Source organism: Eubalaena glacialis, chromosome 7 (genome assembly GCF_028564815.1).
Source record: "Eubalaena glacialis isolate mEubGla1 chromosome 7, mEubGla1.1.hap2.+ XY, whole genome shotgun sequence".
Classification (NCBI taxonomy): Eukaryota; Metazoa; Chordata; class Mammalia; order Artiodactyla; family Balaenidae; genus Eubalaena; species Eubalaena glacialis.
Window position 1 is genome coordinate 20520128 of NC_083722.1, and position 20902 is coordinate 20541029.

The 20902-nt window shown below is 40.4% G+C and overlaps 1 protein-coding gene across 3 annotated transcripts in view; it reads left to right on the top strand.

Moving 5' to 3' along the window:
• Positions 1–20902, top strand: part of CARMIL1 (capping protein regulator and myosin 1 linker 1) — a 325537-nt gene that overhangs the window by 156011 nt on the left and 148624 nt on the right. For all 3 annotated transcript variants that reach the window (XM_061195770.1, XM_061195771.1, XM_061195772.1), the window contains exons 9-11: positions 13621–13696; positions 19131–19219; positions 20424–20518. In XM_061195770.1, the coding sequence (XP_061051753.1) occupies positions 13621–13696; positions 19131–19219; positions 20424–20518 (260 nt within the window). The remainder of the gene's footprint in view (positions 1–13620; positions 13697–19130; positions 19220–20423; positions 20519–20902) is intronic.

Here is a 20902-nt window from a genome sequence, read left to right on the forward strand (position 1 = left end):
TGTCTTGCTAGTTGTTTGGGATAGGGTGTCCTGCACTGTAGCTTGCTGGTCATTGAGTGGAGCTGGGTCTTGGCGTTGAGATGGAGATCTCTGGGAGATTTTTGCCTTTTGATATTACGTGGACCTGGGAGGTCTCTTGTGGACCAGTGTCCTGAACTTGGCTTTCCCACCTCAGTGGCAAAGCCCTGATGCCTGGCTGGAGCACCAAGAGCCTGTCCTCCACATGGCTCAGAATAAAAGGGAGAAAAAAAAGAAAGAAAGAAAGAAGATACAATAAAATAAAGTAAAATAAAATAAAATAAGGTTATTAAAATAAAAAATTATTAAGAAAAAAAATTTTTTTAAGTAAAAAAAAAAAAGCGGACAGACAGAACCCTAGGACAAATGGTAAAAGGAAAGCTATACAGACAACATCACACACAGAAGCATGCACATACACACTCACAAAAAGAGAAAAAGGGGAAAAAATATATATATCGTTGCTCCCAAAGTCCACCTCCTCAATTTGGGATGATTCGTTGTCTATTCAGGTATTCCACAGATGCAGGTACATCAAGTTGACTGTGGAGATTTAATCCGCCGCTTCTGAGGCTGCTGGGAGAGATTTCCCTTTCTCTTCTTTGTTCGCACAGCTCCTGGGGTTCAGCTTTGGATTTGGACCCGCCTCTGCGTGTAGGTCGCCTGGGGGCGTCTGTTCTTCACTCAGACAGGACGGGGTTAAAGGAGCAGCTGATTCGGGGGCTCTGGCTCAGTCAGGCCGGGGGGAGGGAGCGGTACGGAGGAGGCGGGGCGAGCCTGCGGCGGCAGAGGCCGGCGTGACATTGCACCAGCCTGAGGCGCGCCGTGCGTTCTCCCGGGGAAGTTGTCCCTGGATCACGGGAGCCTGGCCGTGGCGGGCTGCACAGGCTCCCGGGAGGGGAGGTGTGGAGAGTGACCTGGGCTCGCACACAGGCTTCTTGGTTGCGGCAGCAGCAGCCTTAGCGTCTCATGCCCGTCTCTGGGGTCCGCGCTGATAGCCGCGGCTCGCGCCCGTCTCTGGAGTTCGTTTAGGCGGCGCTCTGAATCCCCTCTTCTTGCGCGCCGCGAAACAAAGAGGCAAGAAAAAGTCCCTTTTCTCTTCGGCAACTCCAGACTTTTTCCCGGACTCCCTCCCGGCTAGCTGTGGCGCACTAGCCGCCTTCAGGCTGTGTTCACGCCGCCAACCCCAGTCCTCTCCATGGGATGCGACTGAAGCCCGAGCCTCAGCTCCCAGCCCCCGCCCGCCCCGGCGGGTGAGCAGACAAGCCTCTCGGGCTGGTGAGTGCTGGTCGGCACCGATCCTCTGTGCGGGAATCTCTCCGCTTTGCCCTCCGCACCCCTGTGGCTGCGCTCTCCTCCGTGGCTCCGAAGCTTCCCCCCTCCGCCACCCGCAGTCTCTGCCCGCGAAGGGGCTTCCTAGTGTGTGGAAACCTTTCCTCCTTCACAGCTCCCTCCCACTGGTGCAGGTCCCGTCCGTATTCTTTTTTTTTTTTTTCAACACTAAATTATTTATTAAGTACACTGTTAACCCAACACAGGCATGTACCCAAGGAAAGATTAAAAAAAGTCCCTATTCTTTGTCTCTGTTTTTTCATTTTCCTTTTACCCTACCCAGGTACGTGGGGAGTTTCTTGCCTTTTGGGAGGTCTGAGGTCTTCTGCCAGCGTTCAGTAGGTGTTCTGTAGGAGTTGTTCCACATGTCGATGTATTTCTGATGTATTTGTGGGGAGGAAGGTGATCTCCGCGTCTTACTCTTCTGCCATCTTGAAGCTCCACCAGTCTGGCAGATCACTTTGATTTCTTTTTTCTTTTCTTTTTAAAAAATATTTATTTTTTTATTTAGGCTGCGCCGGATCTTAGTTGCCGTGTGTGGGATCTTCAGTTGTGGCATGTGGGATCTTTAGTTGTGGCATGCAAACTCCTAATTGCGGCATGCGGGGTCTAGTTCCCTAACCAGGGATCGAACCCTGGCCCCTGCATTGGGAACGCAGAGTCTTAGCCCCTGGACCACCAGGGAAGTCCCATCCAGGACATTCTTGAATGAAATTGACGTTTGTTTGTGTGGTGGTAAAGAATACAGTGACGACTAGCACAGTTTGATGCTACTGCCTTGGTTTGTGCTAAGGCACCAGCAGTTTTCGCCACCATCGCTTTTGCACCATCCATGCAATGTCAACATGATAGAAAGGACAAATTTGTTTTAGTATTAGTATGAACATTGTTTTGAACTTGTGAACCTCTAAGTGAGTCTCAGGGTCCCCCGGGGGTCCATGGACCATACTTGGAGAACAGCTGGTCTATAGGAGTGAAGACACGTAGGGCAGCCTGAGGTGCTTCTTCAGCTTTCCTTCATGATTTTTACATTGTTAATAGATTATGTGTGGCATCAGTGCTAAACTTTCCAGTTAATCCCCTGTGCTTAATTTGGTGATTAAACTATATCTAGAGAAGCTACTAAATACAGTTACTTGAAATATGTAGAGTACTATCCAAAATCGAGAAACTCTGTCAAAACTTAGAATTTTCCCATGAGTAGATTTTTCCTAATTTCTTAGCTGGAGAATTTTTATTTCATCAGTGAACACCACATTAATGGGGTGAATCATCGTCATCTGCTTTTCTTACTTCATTAAGGGCTAGAAGGACTTTTTTATTCCTGAGACTCTAGATCAGAAGTTGGAAATATTTTCTGTAAAGGGCCAGGTAGTAAATATCTCAGGCTTTATGAGACAGTCACTGTTACAATTATGTTATCACTGTTGCTGTAGCTTGTAAGCAGTTCTAGACAGTATGTAACTGAATGAGTGTGACTGTGTTTCAGTGAAACTTTATTTGCAAAAATACATGTTGTGGTGACTTCCGTGGTGGTCCAGTGGTAAAGAATTCGCCTTCAAATGCAGGGGGACACGGGTTCGATCCCTAGTCAGGGAACTAAGATCCCACATGCCACAGGGCAGCTAAACCTGTGCGCCGCAACGATTGACTCTGCAGGCGCCTCAACTATAGAGGAAGCCCACGCGCCGCGACAAAGAGCCTGCGTGCTTCAACGAAGATCCCACGTGCCGCTACTAAGAGACCCAACGCAGCCAAAAATAAATAAATAATAAATAAATCCTTAAAAAGAATTGTTTAAAAAAAGTATATGTATGTTGTGGGCTGTAGCTTGCTGACTCTTGCTGTAGATCAGTAGCTTCTTATGTGGGATGTATGTAACCAAAGGAAAATGCAAGATGAACTACAAAAAACATTAGAACTTCTATTTATTTTTATTGTTGACTCCTTTTAAGATTTCTATCTTAGTTTTATAATATATAATGACAATGATATATTTAGTATATAATAACTGAATGTTAAAAAATTAGAGTACTGAAAACTTTTTTACTGTGGTGGGCTTGATTAATAAGAATGGGGACCACTCCTCTAGATGTCATCTCTCCTGCTAATGCCTAAGTAGTTGGCTTTTTTCAGATCTCTGTCTTAATCACCCAGATCTTTAAAGTTTATCTCCTCTTCTTGAGGATTTAATTTTTCCCCATGGTTCTTACTGTTAAAATTGAAGCCAGCTTCTGTGTAAAGAGGCTACCCCCAGTCCTGTTAGATGGCCTGTATTAATAGTATTTTTCTAATCAAGTTGCAACAAATTATATTGGCTGAACATTTCTCTATATTAGAATGAGCATGCTTACCCATGAAGGAACAGTCTGTACTTAAATGGCACAGTAGTTTGGAAGGATTCATAATGGCAGAATTTGAGTGTTATGGGGGTTATTCAAGAGGTTTTACAACACGCTATGTTTGTATTTTTCTCATTTGGGTATGAGTTAGGGAGAAGAGAACGGAGGAATTAGAGGTGCAAGAGGAGAGATTAAATGGGCCGTGTGTTGAGCTGGAGTTTGTTAGAAAATAGGGGCAATAGTTCTCATATGTACTGATGAATTTTCCCACTGTGGCAGTTGGCTCCCATGTATCTCTGTTTGATCATAATTCAGATACAAATAAGCAATTTTGTTTACAATTAAAATGAGATTCTGCATGCATTTATATGTTGATGTCCCTGAACCTGATCATTTCAGCAGACTTCCTTCTAGAAAGCTGTACACATTTCATATAGTCAGTCTGAAAGCTCTCCTGATTGTCCATCATTCAGAGCTTTATTTTTCATTCCATTCTTTCTCCCCATTGCATTTTGTCATCAGAGGTAGATGACTTAAGGGTCCTTGAAATCATTAGTGCTCCCAGGATGGAAGTTCCATGGGGGCTGGGCTCTCTCTGTCTTGTTCACACTGTATGACCTGATACTCTGTAGTCAAACCAGTGGCTTAGAGTGAAGGTTTTTCAAGGGAAACTGAACTGCTCTAGGATAGCAGATCGGAATCCTGGGAGGCTGAGCGGATTAATTTTTTTTTTTTTTTTTTTTAAAGATTTATTGATTGATTGATTGATTGCTATGTTGGGTCTTCGTTTCTGTGCTAGGGCTTTCTGTATTTGTGGCAAGCGGGGGCCACTCTTCATCGCGATGCGCAGGCCTCTCACTATTGTGGCCTCTCTTTTTGCAGAGCACAGGCTCCAGACGCGCAGGCTCAGTAGTTGTGGCTCACGGGCTTAAGTTGCTCCGCGGCATGTGGGATCTTCCCAGACCAGGACGCGAACCCGTGTCCCCTGCATTAGCAGGCAGATTCTCAACCACTGCGCCACCAGGGAAGCCCTGAGCGGATTAATTTTTAACACATTTTTTGACCAGAGATGTATTACAGCCACAGGTGTTAGTTTCTGCAAAAATCCCCCAGTCAATAATGTGTTAAGAGTCTATCAGATTACTCAAATACTTTCTTCCCCATACTCAAGTTGGCAATTATTGCTGTAACGGCACCCAATTTTGCTCTGCGTTACCTACTCCAATCCAGGGCTAAATCCTGTCTGGATTCCTATGCAATTCCATCTGTTTCTTTCAGTTTACTCGCCCAGTTCATTGTCTTTTTGCACCCAGGGGTTTGTAACTACCGTTTTCTAGGACCAGCTCAGATACAAAGTGGGAGATCTGGGTCGTGTGTGCGGTACTGATGTTAATGTTGCAGGTCTAGTAACAGGAAGGACCAAACATGGTTTTGGCAGCTTTATCATCTGGAGCGCAGAGGTGGAAGAAACAGTAATCTCTGTGTGACCCCATCGTCACACATAGGAGACGGATTTAGAAGAAGGTGCAGATCTAGGGACAGGGCCGTGCCCTTGTCATTGTTCTCATCACAGAGACCTTACTAATGTCCTCACCCTCTGACTTGCCTGGGATCTGCTTTTCTTCAGAGACATGCCCAGTGGTATGATACATGTTATATCACATGACCTGTAGAGCCTCATGTACTGAGAAATAGAGAAACATATACATCGTATTGAGGCTTCTTAGGAGTCATCCAGCATGCTATTCTCTCTTCACTGTAGACCAGCCTCTCTGTTCCTATATATTCTGCTACCTCACTAGACCGCTTAGGGTCTGCCCAGGAGCTTCAAGGTAGATTTATAAGCAACTTGAATGCTGTAACTGATTAATGAATTAATTGATTCTAACTAACGAACTATGGCTCTATCAGAATTAAATGTAGGGCCAGGTACCCTGTTGTTGCTGAATAAGCATTCACATATGAGGATGACAGCGATCATCCTGGGTCCAGCCAGTTAGTCTCTGGAGGAGAATAGGAATTAGGAAGTACTCGGAAAAATGCCCATTCAGTTATTACTTATAGCTTCCAAAATTTTATTTAAGTGTATTCTTAAAATTTATTCTAGTTTAGGTATCAGTGGGCCGAAAAGATGGCACAGATTGAAGAAGGCTTTGTTATACATTTCTCATGGGATCTCTCAATGGCCTGTGAGCTGACATGTTAAAAATGTAATTACACTGTAATTTGGAGTGGCAGGGAACGATGAGGTTAGAGGTAGTGGTGCCGAGGAGAAGAGAATATATAGCTTTAACTACATCGATTTTTCTTGTTCCCTGAAGATTCTTAAGAGGAGCTAATCTTCTCCATCCTTTAAAGCCTCGGCGACATGCATCATCGAGCTTAATCTTGGCTCATGAGAGCCCAGCCAGCAGTCCATCCCCTTCAGACTCATGTTTTTGTGTTGTCATATTTCATACTCATCAAGGTGACATTCATGTGCCTGATGCTTTCAGGGAAGAGTCTGGAGTGTGGATTAGTGTTTGTCAAGGTTGTCCTGAAGACACTGGTGTAATTCTTTCCTAATCTAAGCTCCTTCTCTTTATTCCTGCTCTCATTTAAAAAGGAAGAAATGCTGTTTGGAGTGTGGAATCAGAAGTATTAGCTTCTATTTCCATTCCTAAATTTCTGTAAATAATTCTGTAAAACAATGGTCTGCAGCCTGGGTCAGATGGACTGTGTGGTGAACACAGTAAGTGATGATATATCGAGGAATGTGGAGAAAAGAGCAGAACTTGTTTTATGCTTATTTTTTTCTAATCCATTTTATGTGTGTGAGTATGCTTTTTTTTTTTTTTTTTTTTACTGAGCCTAATATATTAATATAGTAGCACATGTATATAATTTATAGATTAACACACAGATGTGGGGGAGATGTGTGCTCAAAATACTTTTCAGTTAGGAGTGAACGATCAAAAAATTTAGAGAATACCCCTTTAGGCCTCTGGCATGTCCTCATCTGGGAAGTGTTTCAGGTTGTCATATCCTTCACAGAGTTGGTGAGTGGTCCAACTCATCAACTCATTTATATAGACGTATGCATTTATATGTTGATGTCCCTGAACATCAACATACATCTATATAAATTAGAATATCAGGCAGGATTGGTATCCATGACATTTAAAAAATTGTAAAGCTCTCCCACTCCCATTTTCAAACTAGACGTAAAGGAGAAAAGTCTAAATTATCCCCGGAAAGGCTGTCAAATGAATATGTCAGGAAGAGACTGCTGTGGTTCTGAGTTTTACCAGCCTTTCTACTACAGAGCGTATTTCATTGTGTGCACACAGAAAGCAGGAGAGTGGCCAAACTCTGTATTCTTGCATGAAACACTTCCTTCGAGCCTTTAAATGTTTGTAAGATTTATTGGGGGGAACTCTTCAATCCTGTGGTATGTGGGCACACTCAGATAATCACAATGTTGTTCATTGGATTATTACCCTGTACCTTTGTGCTTTTCTCGCATTGTAGATTATGGGGCCTGCTAGATATCCTTCCAATCTGTCAGTCATTTTTGTTCGTTAACACTGTCCTGGAGTATTTCACACTATTTGAAAGTCACAGTGTTTCTACAGGGAGTTGCAGGGAGGAGGTGGGCGGGGGCGAAGGAGTAAGGAGGGAAATTTGGCTCCAAAATAACTGGAAAAATTGAATTCTTATGAAGTCATCTAGATCAGAAAGATCAGGTGAGAAATTCTAATTCAATAGATTATCTAGAATCTAGAGTGGCAAAGAATTTGGCAAGTGATTTAGACTCCAAATTGCTTGCCAACTTCTTTGTTTTTGCATTTTAACTTCTTTTAATAGCCCCCAAGTATTAGTTTATTTTTGATGTCCAAAGGAATAAGAGGACAATCGTTGTTTAAGAAATCACCTCAGAATACATCTTAGTGTTGGCTTTCAAATTAGAAACTAAGTGGTTGGTTGGATGCAATGAAAGGGGTTTGAAATTTTTGATTTGAAAACCCATGGATATGCCACCCTGGATTCCCCTGTAGAGTAGGTTGAAGACTCTTGACAATATGGAAAGCATCTGACCCATTAGCGAGATGATAGCACAGTGGTTAAGACAACCAGATCATAGGTCGCAGTCATCATAGGTTTGAATCCTGTCTCTGTCCAGACTAACTTTGTGACCATGGGCAGCTCGCTAACCTCTCTGTGCCTTGGGAGAGGAGGGTGGGTCTCCATCTATAAAGTGGTGTTAATGACGGTGCCTCCCTCCTGGAGTTACTGTGAAGACTACATGGAGTAATGTATTTAAAACACTTCATGCTGGGCTTCCCTGGTGGTGCAGTGGTTGAGAATCTGCCTGCCAATGCAGGGGACACGGGTTCGAGCCCTGGTCTGGGAAGGTCCCACATGCCGCGGAGCAACTGGGCCCGTGAGCCACAACTGCTGAGCCTGCGCGTCTGGAGCCTGTGCTCCGCAACGGGAGAGGCCGCGACGGTGAGAGGCCCGCGCAACGCGATGAAGAGTGGCCCCCGCCCGCCGCAACGAGAGAAAGCCCTCGCACAGAAACGAAGACCCAACACAGCAAAAAAATAAAAATAAATAATACATAAATTTATTTAAAAAAGAAAAACACTTCGTGCTAGTACATAAAAATGTTTAAGTAAATACTTGCTATTTTAATATCCTACAAGATTTGCCCTCTTTTTAAATGAACAACTATATTAAGTGATCAGTTTTCTTCATTGAAAGAAAAAGGATTAGAGTTACAAAATCCCTACATTACAGAAAATTTTAGACATTTCAGAGACTAGTTTATGGTCTTTTCTATGTTGCTTCTGTCTTGTCAGTTTTATGCTGGTATTTTCTTCTAGAAAGATAAAAGCGAAAAACTTGGTTCTTTTGAGTTTTAAGGGAAAGTTTGGATTATTCAAAGGTGTCAACTGAAATGAGAAATAAGGATCCCAACTTTTATTACCAACCCCAACTAGAGGCTGGACTAACAACAACAACAAACCAACTCTATACGTAGTACGTTTACGTCAGTAAAAAGTTAGGGGGTAGGAACTGTCTTGTCTCTGTTCAGCAGAGTATAAGAAACAATTCTGCCATGTGGCCCTCCAGGGTATTCACACTGGCTCTTCCTTTTCAGGGTTTGGAGTCTTGAAAGGTTTTTGCTCCCATTTTAAGGAACTGGTAGAAGTGTCACATGAGAATACTGTGTTGTGAGGTTGCCAAGACTCAGGAGAGGCTTCCCTCAACGGCTGTAACTTTTCAAGGCTAACTTCAGATCAGAAGTCACATGGTAATGAAGAGTCATTTAGGAAGTCAAAGCAAAACATAGTGGGATATACAATAAATGCCATGAACTGATGGCAAAAAGCTGTTAACCACTTCCCACCATGAGAAAATCAGTCAAGATGACTAGCACGGGTGTTTGGAAAGCTTTCTACATTGTGTAATATAATCATTATGTAATATAAGCAGTACTTAGTGAAAACGTGGGCAAGGATTGTTGCTGAGTGACACAGACCCCCGTCAGGGAAGTGCAGGGAGTTCTTTGCAGTTAGGTGGCATCAGCACAGCAGTTGGGAGACGCATGTGAATGCAAATTGAGTATTTATCCAAGATTTGCTTATGTGCTCACTGATAACTGTGCTCTGAGAAAGCCGTCCCAGAAAATGAACTCTCAGAAATGAAATTAGTTATGGAGTGTCTTGTGTATTTTCTATTTAAGGGGGGCCAAATAAGAGGAAGAGGGAGACAGACACAGGGAGAATGGGCTAAGCAGCAGCCATATTATTACCTTTTCTAACCTGGTGTCACACAGCATCACTGGACGACATCTACCTCTGTGTTGTTTCCAATTTTTGACAATTATGAATACAGCTGTTATCAACAATACTATTGGGTTGGCCAAAAAGTTAGTTTGGGTTTTTCCGTAACATCTTATGGAAAAACTCAAAGGAACTTTTTGGCCAACCCTATATGTAAGTTTTTGTGTAAATAGAAGTTTTTCTTCCTCTTGGGTGAATACCCAGAATTGAGGTTGCTGGATCGTGGTAAATGTACATAAAACTTAATAAGCCACTGTCATACTGTTGTCTACCTTGAGTGTGCCATTTGCATTCCCATCAGCAGTGTATGAGGTTTCAGTCGCTTTGCATCCTGGTCAGCACTTGATATTGTCACTTTTTTTGTGTGTAAGCAATTCAGTAGGTTTGTAGTGGCATCTTATTTTGGCTTTAAATTGCATTTCTCTAATGGCTAATAATTTTGAAAACCTTTCATGTACTTATTTGCCTTCAGTATATTTTCTTTGATGAAGTGTCTGTTTAGATCTTTCTGCTCATTTGAAAAAAATTGAGTTAATTGTTTCTTATTACTGACTTCTGAGAGTTCTTTATACATTTTGAATACCAAGTCCTTTGTCAGAACTGGGCTCTGCAAATATTTTCTCCCAGAATATGGTTGTCTTACCCTTCTCTCGACAGCGTCTGTTGCTGAGCAAGAGTTTTTGACTTTGATAAAGTCCAGTGGATCAGTGTTTTTTTCTTTGCTTTTGGCATCAGATATAAAAACTCCTTGACTCTTTGACTAAGCCATACATTACTCTGTTGACCATTTCTTCTGGGATGGCGACGTGTCTCATTTAGAAGGCTCACTAACTTCCCGTAAGAATCTTTTGTGACTGCTTTTTCGTGATTAACATCTCTCTTATTTGCACAGTAGTACTTCATATTCCCCCTATGCCAGAGGGATTATTTCACTCTATTAGAGTTGCTTTTATTTTCTGAGCCTTCTGCTAGGCTGTGCTGGGCGGTTAGTATCACAAGGGGAGGGGCTATCTTGCTGTGTTCATTGTTGCCTCAACCCAGCGATTCATGCACTGTGGGTGGCACTCGCTGGATCTGTGAATGGATGGAGTTGCTGGTCATTTTCGAGTTCCCATGCCTTTGCACATGCTCTTCCTAATTACTTGAAATACTCTCTTCCCTTTTCCCTGCCTGGTTGGCCCCTTCCTGTCTCTCAAGCCTTGTGGACCCTTCCCCATTTGCTCCAGGATGAAGTGCTTGTGTCCTCCTGTGTTCTTAGGGCACTTTGAACATGCTCCCTTTTCAGCGTGTCTCCCATGGTGCTGCAGGTAGCTGAGGAGGGGTCTTCCTCCACCACTGGAGAGCTGCCCTTACTCATCACTTAACTCTCAGACCCTAATATCCCTACCTAGGACTTAGTAGGTACTAAATAAACGTTTATTGAATGAATTACGGTATATGTTTGTCCTTTTCTAATTTATTTTTTAACATTAAAAAGCCTAGGCATTAACATAATTTAGAGAAACACGGTGGGCAGACCATGCCAGCATGCAAGAGTCTCCATCATCTTCATGGACATTTTTTCTATAATAAAATTTTATTTACACCATCCATAGAATATTTAATTTCATGATTCTTTTAGATTGTGAATATGGATCATTATAGATAAATTTAAAAATATAGTACAAAAATTCTGTTAGAAAAATACTCATATCATCTTTAATGCTACCACCCAGGCAAGGTATTCTCGTAACATTTTGCTATATTTTTCTTCTTAAAAAAAAAAAACACAGTGTCTATATTTGTGAGCATTTATATCTTATCATTTTATATGTAGTTTTTACCAATTACACTCATTGGCTCTGATCACACAAATATGCACCTGTAACGCTGTGTATTTTTAAAATTTAATATTGTACTCCAAACATTTCTGGTGTCATTAAGTGTTAGGTTTGACTTTTAGTGTACCAGAATATTATTTTCAAGGTTTTTACATGTCATGTATAGAGATGATGTGTCCTACCCACTGCATTAATGTGAAACCTGATTCTATTAATGATGTGCCCTTCAACTCCTGGAAATGAATTCATTATGACAAAAGCCAGCTGTTCTTCAAGTCACATCAAGTGACAGAACAAAATACACAATAAAGAGGTTCTGAAGTGTAGTCACTACTTGACATTAAATCCACGAAAGGAGATGAGATGAGATGAGAATGATTTGCCATAGTTCCTGAATGGGGAAGTACAGGCGAGGACTCTCAGATACCGTGGGCATGGGGGGCCCTGTATTATAAGGTGGAATTCACTCCCAGAGAAGCTGCCACTGTCATTAGACGTCAGGGAGAAATGCCGGGACTTGTTCTGAGCCCTTGGTCGGTGGAGAGAGATGAGAGAGTGGAGACCCTAAAACAACTATGGGAAGAGTTGTTGTTTTTGTTTTTTAATTTAAAACTTAGCAAAGTTAATAAAGAGGCTTTTTGGTGGAAAAGATGGCACGTGGAACCACATAACTAAGACTAATTCCTTGGCGTTTTCTCTAACACCTGTGGGTGCTCATTTCACTTTTTAAAGCAAATCTGATGAAGCTACACACACGTGCTTCAGAGGCTGGGTTTCGACTGTAGTTCTGTCCCTTTGGCCTAGTTTCACTATATTTCTCTGAGCATCTATTTCTTCATCTGTAAAATGTAAACAGTAATACCTCCTAGGGTTGTTTTGAGATTTAAATGAGCTGTTGTTTGAGATTTAAATGTAAAGTGCCTAGCATGGGTCCTGGTACCTTGAAGCTTGAAATAATAGTGATTTTCAGTTCTCTTTCCACCTTCTGCCTTTCATTTCTATTTCAGTAAAAATTTGTTCATTTGCTGCTTGTCATGCCCTGAGGGTAAAACTGATACGGCCTCCCTGAAGCCACAAAACTGGAAGAGACAGGGATGTTGTTTTCAAAGAACTTACAACCTGGGGTGATAAGGAATAGATGTTTAAGCATCAAACTATACTATAAGACAGAATAAAATAAATGCTAAGTAGACGTGTAACTATTGTGCTGGTTGAGGTGACCTGGGGGAACTTATAGAGGAGAGGATTATGATATAGGCATTGAAAGATACATGGATTTTCGTAGCTGAACACAGCTTTTCTTTTACTTTTAATTTTTTTTTTAACTTTTAATTTTATACTGGAGTATAGTTGATTAACAATGTTGTGATAGTTTCAGGTGTAGAGCAAAGTGGTTCGGTGATACATTTTCCCATTTAGGTTGTTGCATGATACTGAGCAGAGTTCCCTGGGCTATTCAGTAGGCCCTTGTTGGTTATCCGTTTTAGATATAGCAGTGTGTACATGTCAGTCCCAAACTCCCTAACTATTCCTTCCCCCCACCCTTCTTCCCCGCTAGTAAAAGATAACTGATTGTGAAATTGCATGTGTTTGGTGAGTAGTGAATTGTCTGCTTTTTGGCTTGAGCGTGAGTGAGGGGCTGGAAAAATAGTGTGGTGGCAGATCTCTGATACAAATAGCTTCACTCTATGGCTGAAGAACTTGTATGAAGCATAAGACAAAAAAAACACCTGGACTATCTCATGTGTATAATCAGTACTAAGAACTGCAAGCAAGGTACCAAATGGTTGTGGGATGCTTGCCAATAAGCATTGGGGATCCCATCCGATGTCACTTATTATCAGGCTAGATACTGTCCTTGCTTGCCGTATAAACTCCTCTAGCTAGAGAGCATATGATATACTTGATGGTGAAAGAATTTATGAAGGAGCAGTCTAAAGAAATAGGACCTGTTAGTATGGAATTAGACATATGATTTCTCTTAGAGTAAGGAGGTTCTTCAAACAAACACTGCTACCAACCTCTTTTTCTTTGGAAATAGAAATCAGAGTCCCTAGAGGTAATTTACCTTCAACTTTTAGGAATTCTGCTTACATCGTCCTGAAGATCTGTCCTAGAGAATTTAATTGTTGTCTGGGGGTCAAAATAGATATAGCTGAATGTTGTGCTTATAAATAATAGAAATTAACAGGTAAACTGGGATGTCGTGGATTAAAAAGTCAAGCGCCAATATGGCTACTGTAAGAGCACTTTCATGTATTTTGTTATTTCTGCTTCTAGGGACCTAATACCTATCATTGCTGCTCTGGAATACAATCAGTGGTTCACTAAGCTGTCCTCTAAGGATCTAAAACTGGTAAGTAACTGAAGATGTTGCTTAGCTTTGCTGAATTTCAAAAACCTGATAATTATATAAAAACACAGTACACATTTGTTTTTCTACCACACTGGTGAGCTGCATACATGTTATTTCTTAGGGGGATATTTTCTTATAAATGATCTGCAGAACATTTTATAAAGTTTGTAATGTGAGATGCTTCAGAGAAGTACTTCCTCATGTTTTCACCTGCTTCAGGCAATTTTAGATGATGAACAGAAAGACACATTAATGGAGCCTTCAGTACACACTCATTCTGTTGGCAAAGACTGTTAAAGTTACATTTGCACAGCTGCAGATAGCAGGTTTTATGTTCCTATCTTGCATTCCATCTCCACAAAGCTTCCCTTCCTGAGAATTTAGGGAAACGTTACTAAGGTAGAGTTGGTCTGGTTGAATTATGATAGTTAACATTAATTTTCTAGATGAGTTTTTGGGCAGATTTATATGTAAACAAAATGAAATCAAAGTGAAATCTGTTAGTTTTCATAAGGCATGGGGGAGCCAAAGTTTTGGTCTGTGTTACTATTGGAAATAAGATGCTCTGTTGGTTTTTTTTTTGCAAATTCAAAGCAGCCGTATGGACAGATGCTTATCCATGAGTTAGGTTTCTGCTGCTTCATTTTAGCACAGAAGATAATTTAGATGTTGTTTTATTGGAGACTCTTACATTCAAGCCTCCAACTTTCAGAGGTCATAGAAACTGGGGGTTTAAGATTTTAAAAGTGAAGAGATAGGATTTGGATTGAGACATGGATCTATTGAAAGTGGAGGGTTGAGATTTGCTGGCGGCCAGCCTGCTGGTTCTCTGAACTTGCCTGGCGTGTGAGTGGCTTAAGGCGTTATAGGTATGAGCGTGGGAAGAACTCATTTGGGGATTATTTCGAGCCAATGTGGTAGACAAAAAGAGTGTGGGCTTGGAAACCCAGAAATCTGGGTTTCAGATTCTGACTCTTATTACAAGGCTGTGTGACCTTAGATACATTACTTGACCTTCCAGGGCCTCTGTTTCCTGCATCCCTATTATTGTGAGCTAGTTGGAGCTCATGTCTTATCAGAATCTGTGGCTCAATAGCTACACAGTAAAAATTGGTTTAATAAATAGATGTCAAATGAGTTTGCTGAATGAATGAATGGACATAGCAATAGAACTATTTTGCAGGTTATTGAGATGAGTAAATAATGTGTATAGAAATTCTAACAATGCCTAACGTATTACAGGCATGTCACAATCAGATTAGCAAAGAGGCTGAGAAATGAACAAATGGGGGAGCATGAATTATGGAAACTGTATCAGCTACACAGCCGGGGGTGGTGGTGGTGTCTGAGGTCAGTGATGATTGAGGTACGGATGGTGACCTCTCACGGAACAAACAGACAGCCGTGATGGGAGACCTGGGAACAGAAGCCTCTCATTGCTATTTGCAGGGATGGGGACCATTTGCAGAACTGAACCAGCAGAGATTCCAGGTGCACGAGGGGAGCCATTTTGAGGAATGAGAAGTAGATTAGCCCAGGGATTGTGGGATCAGAGAGAACAATGCTTTGCTACCAAGTCAGTTTTCCTGGTTCATTCAGACATTCACCTAAGCCCATGATTTTCAAAATGGGGCACAAGAGAGCTATGAGGAGGTTGTGGATATCCCATTTTTGGAAGTTGTCCCAAATCATTAGTACCAGGCCACCGGTGCTGCCATTCTGTCATTATTCCTCCCAGGCAGCATCTCCTTTTAACTGCCTTAGATGTTTAGGGAAGAAAGCATGCACCTTATTATTTCAGTCTTGGCCAGACAAAGCATGTAAGTGTTTGTATGCTTTCTTCGGTGTCCCGGGATGGCAGGAAGTGGAGTGACAGGATTTGAGGATTGCCCTCACTGCTTATCTATTAACTGAGATTTAAACATAAAAATGCAAATGTGCATATTTTTAATATTTGGTATTTAAAAATGAAAAATGGTCTTTGGGCTATCTCTCTGCAAGTTTTCAAAAAGAATACTAGCAATTCTTCCATGTTTGTTACTCAAAGTTAAAAAGAAATGATAGGGACTTCCCTGGTGGTGCAGTGGTTAAGAATCCACCTGCCCGTGCAGGGGACACGGGTCCGAGCCCTGGTCCGGGAAGATCCCACATGCCGTAGAGCAGCTAAGCTCGTGTGCCGCAACTACTGAGCCTGCGCTCTAGAGCCCATGAGCCACAACTGTTGAGCCCGCATGCTGCAACTACTGAAGCCTGTGCGCCTAGAGCCCGTGCTCCACAACAAGAGAAGCCATCGCAATAAGAAGCCCGCACGCTGCAACGAAGAGTAGCCCCTGCTCGCTGCAACTAGAGAAAGCCCGCACGCAGCAACGAAGGCCCAACACAGCCAAAAAGAGAAATTAAAAAAAAAAAAAGAAATGATACTTTCCCCTTTGATGGCTTCTACAGTATGCAATCTCAGAACATTTTCTAACACCTGGTCTATTTGAGGCAAAGGAAGGCATTACACCTTCTGTGAATTTCTTAAAACATGAAGTGTAAAAAGAAGTAACCTCGTCTCAAGTGATATGAATTCTCTGGGTTGTGAATTCTCTGGGTTGTTGAGATTGCTGCTTGCTCAGTAGAAGTCTCCTGAGTGTAAAGTACCACAGGAAAAATATGACATGTGCTTTATGCTGATCTTATGAAGCCAGTTAGCGGTCAGTATCCTAAATTTACATAGAGGGATAGAGGGATTTTTTTTTTGAAGATATGCTGAATATGCAATTAGGACCAAGATTCTGGACTCATTAAATTAGCAGTAGAATTGAGGTCTTGCTCAATGCTCTCAGGTTTAGAATTTAGGCAAGTCAGTGAGCATCATTGGGTCTTTTTAAATCGTTTAAAAATGATATGGTTGGGTGGATAATGTACGTGGTTCCTCTTAGTTCCAAATTTTCATATTTGTTTTATTTTGGACTAGTTCATTTGTTATTTTATAGTGATTCTTCTAGTTTTTATACTGTACCTTTTATTATTTAAAAAAATTTTTTTTTAAAAGTTGGTTTTCTTTTCTTTTTAATTTATTTTATTTTATTTTTTTGGCTGTGTTGGGTCTTCATTGCTGCGCACGGGCTTTCTCTAGTTGAGGCGAACGGGGCTATTCTTAGTTGCGGTGCGCGGGCTTCTCATTGCAGTGACTTCTCTTGTTGCACAGCATGGGCTCTAGGCATGCGGGCTTCAGTAGTTGGGGTGCGCGGGCTCAGTAGTTGTGGCTCGCGGACTCTATAGAGTTCAGGCTTAGTAGTTGTGGTGCATGGGCTTAGTTGCTTTGCAGCATGTGGGATCTTCCTGGACCATGGCTTGAACCCGTGTCCCCTGCATTGGCAAGCGGATTCTTAACCACTGTACCACCAGGGAAGTCCTACATTTGATTTTTAAATAAATACAAGCTCTTAGAGGGTCATTGTATTAATTTGTTAAAAAAAATTTTCCTTAAATCTGTAAATGTAGTGCTGAACATGAAGTAGACATTTGGGGAAGACAACGTAATGGTAACATTTACTTGTTATCTAGTTTTGTGTGTATCTCTTTAAAATGTCCATCACTTTATATTCTTTGGTGTAGCAAATAATGCTTTTCATGTAGTTGGCACTTAATAAAAAGTAGCAGAATTAATGTAATCATGAACGACTTATTACACCTCTCCCCTACTGGCATCTTAAAGAAAAGTTGGATACACTTTTCATACATTTTTAAAAAAAACTTTTATTACAGTAACTATGCCCAATGGGTAAATGAAAGCCCTGCTTCACATCCTGGCTTTGGTAAATTACTTTTCTGGATGCTCTGAGGTAGCCCTGGAACGGTAATGACACCATGGATTGTTTCTGGAAATTAGAATAATCTTCACAAAAACATGTCTGAGTAATCACTTTTTATCATGACGACACAGAATAAGATCAGTTCCTCTGGTTGTATATTGTAAGAGGAAGAATTATACTGATAAGGGGTCACCATTTTGAAAATCACCCCTGTCAGCATAATATAAATTGCAGGCATTGGGTCACTTGGAATTAATTTTCCTCTCCCCTCATCAATCTGTGGGACACATTAGAAGCCCAGGAATAGTGTGAAAGCAACGTTATAGACCCAGTGGGATCAAGCAGCACAGAAGAATTATAACAGCCTTAAATGCTGGGTGACTTGGTAGTTTTTCCAAGTCAGTTTTTCTAAAGTCTGCTTGACTGGAGAACTTTTGCTATATTTTATACTGTTCCCATAATGGTTAATCCAGTTGGGTATTTATGATCTGATAAATCAAAGAACTATAATATTTTTATGTGGTATTTTAAGAAAAGAAACTGCTTTGACATTTGTATGCATGACACAGAAAATGATTTCTCTCTCTCTTTTTAAAATAATATAAAGGATTTAAATAGACCCTAGATTATAATGACATTTAAATATCACTTTTTAATGTCCAAATAATTTTAAGGTCAGGAGCCACCTTAAATTACTTTTGGAATAAGGCAGGATATAAGTAAATATAAAACATTAATAAATAAAACTTTAAAAGAAAAAATTATGCACAATTCTACCAGGGCACAACTCTTCATTTTTCATAGTCCCCTCAAGACTTTTGCTACATACCTTACCTATTTCAATTGTTGTAATCTTTATTAAACATTTTATTTTAATTATGCATTTTCGTTTAACATTATATCTTAAGAATTTAAAATATTTTGACAGATGTAAGTTTACAACTACATAATTTTTGTAAACATGAGGTTTATTAACATGAGACCATTAATTACTGAAGTCTTTCTTATTACCTTACCCTAGTTTAGAGATTACTAGTAGGAACATCGTAATACCTAACGATTATCAAGTGGTTATTCAGCCTCCCTTTTAAAGCACATGACATCTTTAATCTAATTTTCTTATCTACAAAAAGGGAATAATAATACTTAATTAACAGTTTTATAATGAAATACACGTAAAGGGCTTAGCTCAGTAAAAGAGAGCCTCATCATCATCATCATCACCATTGTTGCTACCACTCAGTCTTTAGTTCGTTATTTTGGATATCACTTTCTTGGGAATTCCTTTTGGTTTTCCCAGGATTGGGTGAGATACGCCTCTGTATGCCCATAGCACTACCAAAAATGGCCTTTCTATTTTTCTATTTCTATATTTCTATTTTTCTATCATAATTGTGTATTTCCTTCTTGTCTGATTGCCTTCCGGAGGGTACACTCTTGAAGGCAGAGACTTTGTCCTCTACGTTGTATTCCCAGGACCTTCATCATGAGGGTGTGTAGTAGTAGATGTTGAGTCATAGTTTGTTGAATGAATGATTTATTTAACTAAAACTTTGCATCTGCATAGATTTATGACAGTGAAGTGAGATTATTTTTAGGCTTATGACTTGGTCAAAGAATATCTTCTGTTATAGTCCACTGATGTCTGCGAACAGATCTTGAGGGTGGTGAGTAGGTCCAATCGACTGGAAGAACTGGTGTTGGAAAACGCTGGACTTAGAACGTGAGTATTTCCTGAATACGTGAATGTGTTGCTTTAAAACATTTTGCCATTTCCTCTAAAATTAATATATAGTTTTGAGAAAAAAGTTAGGCTACTCACATGTAGAGTATAGTGTATTCCCTCCTGAAAAAAAGTCCCTGTGATCCCCATCATTATCATGAAGGTCAAGGATTTTCTAACATCTTTTGCGGTTGTGTCACATGGTATTTTTGAGAGTACGTAAGTATAGTGGTTAAGAGCATGGACCCTTGAGCCAGATGCCTGATGGCTTTGGGCAAATTGTTTCAGTTTTCTGTGCTTCAGTCTCTTCATCTTTAAGGTGGAGATAATAATAATGCCTACTTTATAGAATATGGTGGTAAGGATAAATGAATTAATACATGGGAAGTGTTTAGAAAAGTATCTTTCATATTATAGATGCTGTGTGTTAGCTTTTACTAGTATCATTAATGGTAGTCATAGTAATAACACATTTCATAGGATGTTACTGCTTTGTTGTGAGCTCTTCTAGCCATTTCTCTTCCTTTTCAAATTCACACTTAAAGAATCTTCATCTAGTGGTTCAGTAACCAATACCCAAGCCTTACCAGGGGCAGGCGAGTTTGAATCTGCTGGAGTAAAGACTTTACTGCTACTACATGAGGAGGGTTGACAGTTTCATAATCATAGCACTTAGTGCGTTATTTTACGTTAAACACACCTGAAATAGTGATTTTGACTTTTGTTAAAATATAGTGCTAGCAACTGTAGCCTTTGAATTCAATGATGTGGGCAATCAGTTTTGTATTCATGGTTATTGCATGGAATTAGGACTGATATAGTGACTAGCCTATTGTACTTTTCATGAAAAGCAGGTTCAGTTAAGGATTTGTTTTTTAAGTCATGAAGGAGCCAAATAGTACTACTAATAGCATCCTGCAGTGTGTCTTTAAAGGGACAATTATATATTTTCTTTTTTCTTTTGAATGAGGTTTTGACTGATCAAGATGAACCATGTTCTAGCTATGGCTTTACAGACTCTCTAATGAGGATATGAACTAGTGTAAATAGATTGGTTCTTAACAAATATATGATATATAGGTTAATATTGTAAAGAATGCTTTTCTCTTTTTAGATTTCACCCTAGCTATTCTAGCTTTAAATTTTTTATTTGAGCAGTTTTACACTTTGTGTTATTTCATCTGACTGTTTTGTTTACTTGCAGAGATTTTGCACAAAAACTGGCCAGTGCTCTAGCACATAATCCCAACTCAGGACTCCATACGATTAACCTTGCTGGCAACCCACTGGAGGATCGAGGTACCGTGACATTTACGTAACCATTGATGCCAGAACTGTGAGAGGGTTAGGGAGTTTTAACTGAGCCGTGCCTGAAGAATAGTGTCAAGCGTAGTTGTAATTATGCTATAAATGCTGCTGATGCTCTTGTTGGCTTCTCATTCTTTCCACCCTTTGGTGAAAATACTCATGCTACAATTTTATCAGCTGATAAACTATTCTTGAAGTGACACAGATGCAAAGGAGGATATTATTTTTATTTATTATTTTTATTGAAGTCTAGTTGATTTACAACGTTGTGTTAATTTCTGCTGTACAACCAAGTGACTCAGTTATACACATATATACATTCTCTTTTATATTCTTTTCCTTTATGGTTTATCCCAGGATACTGAATATAGTTCC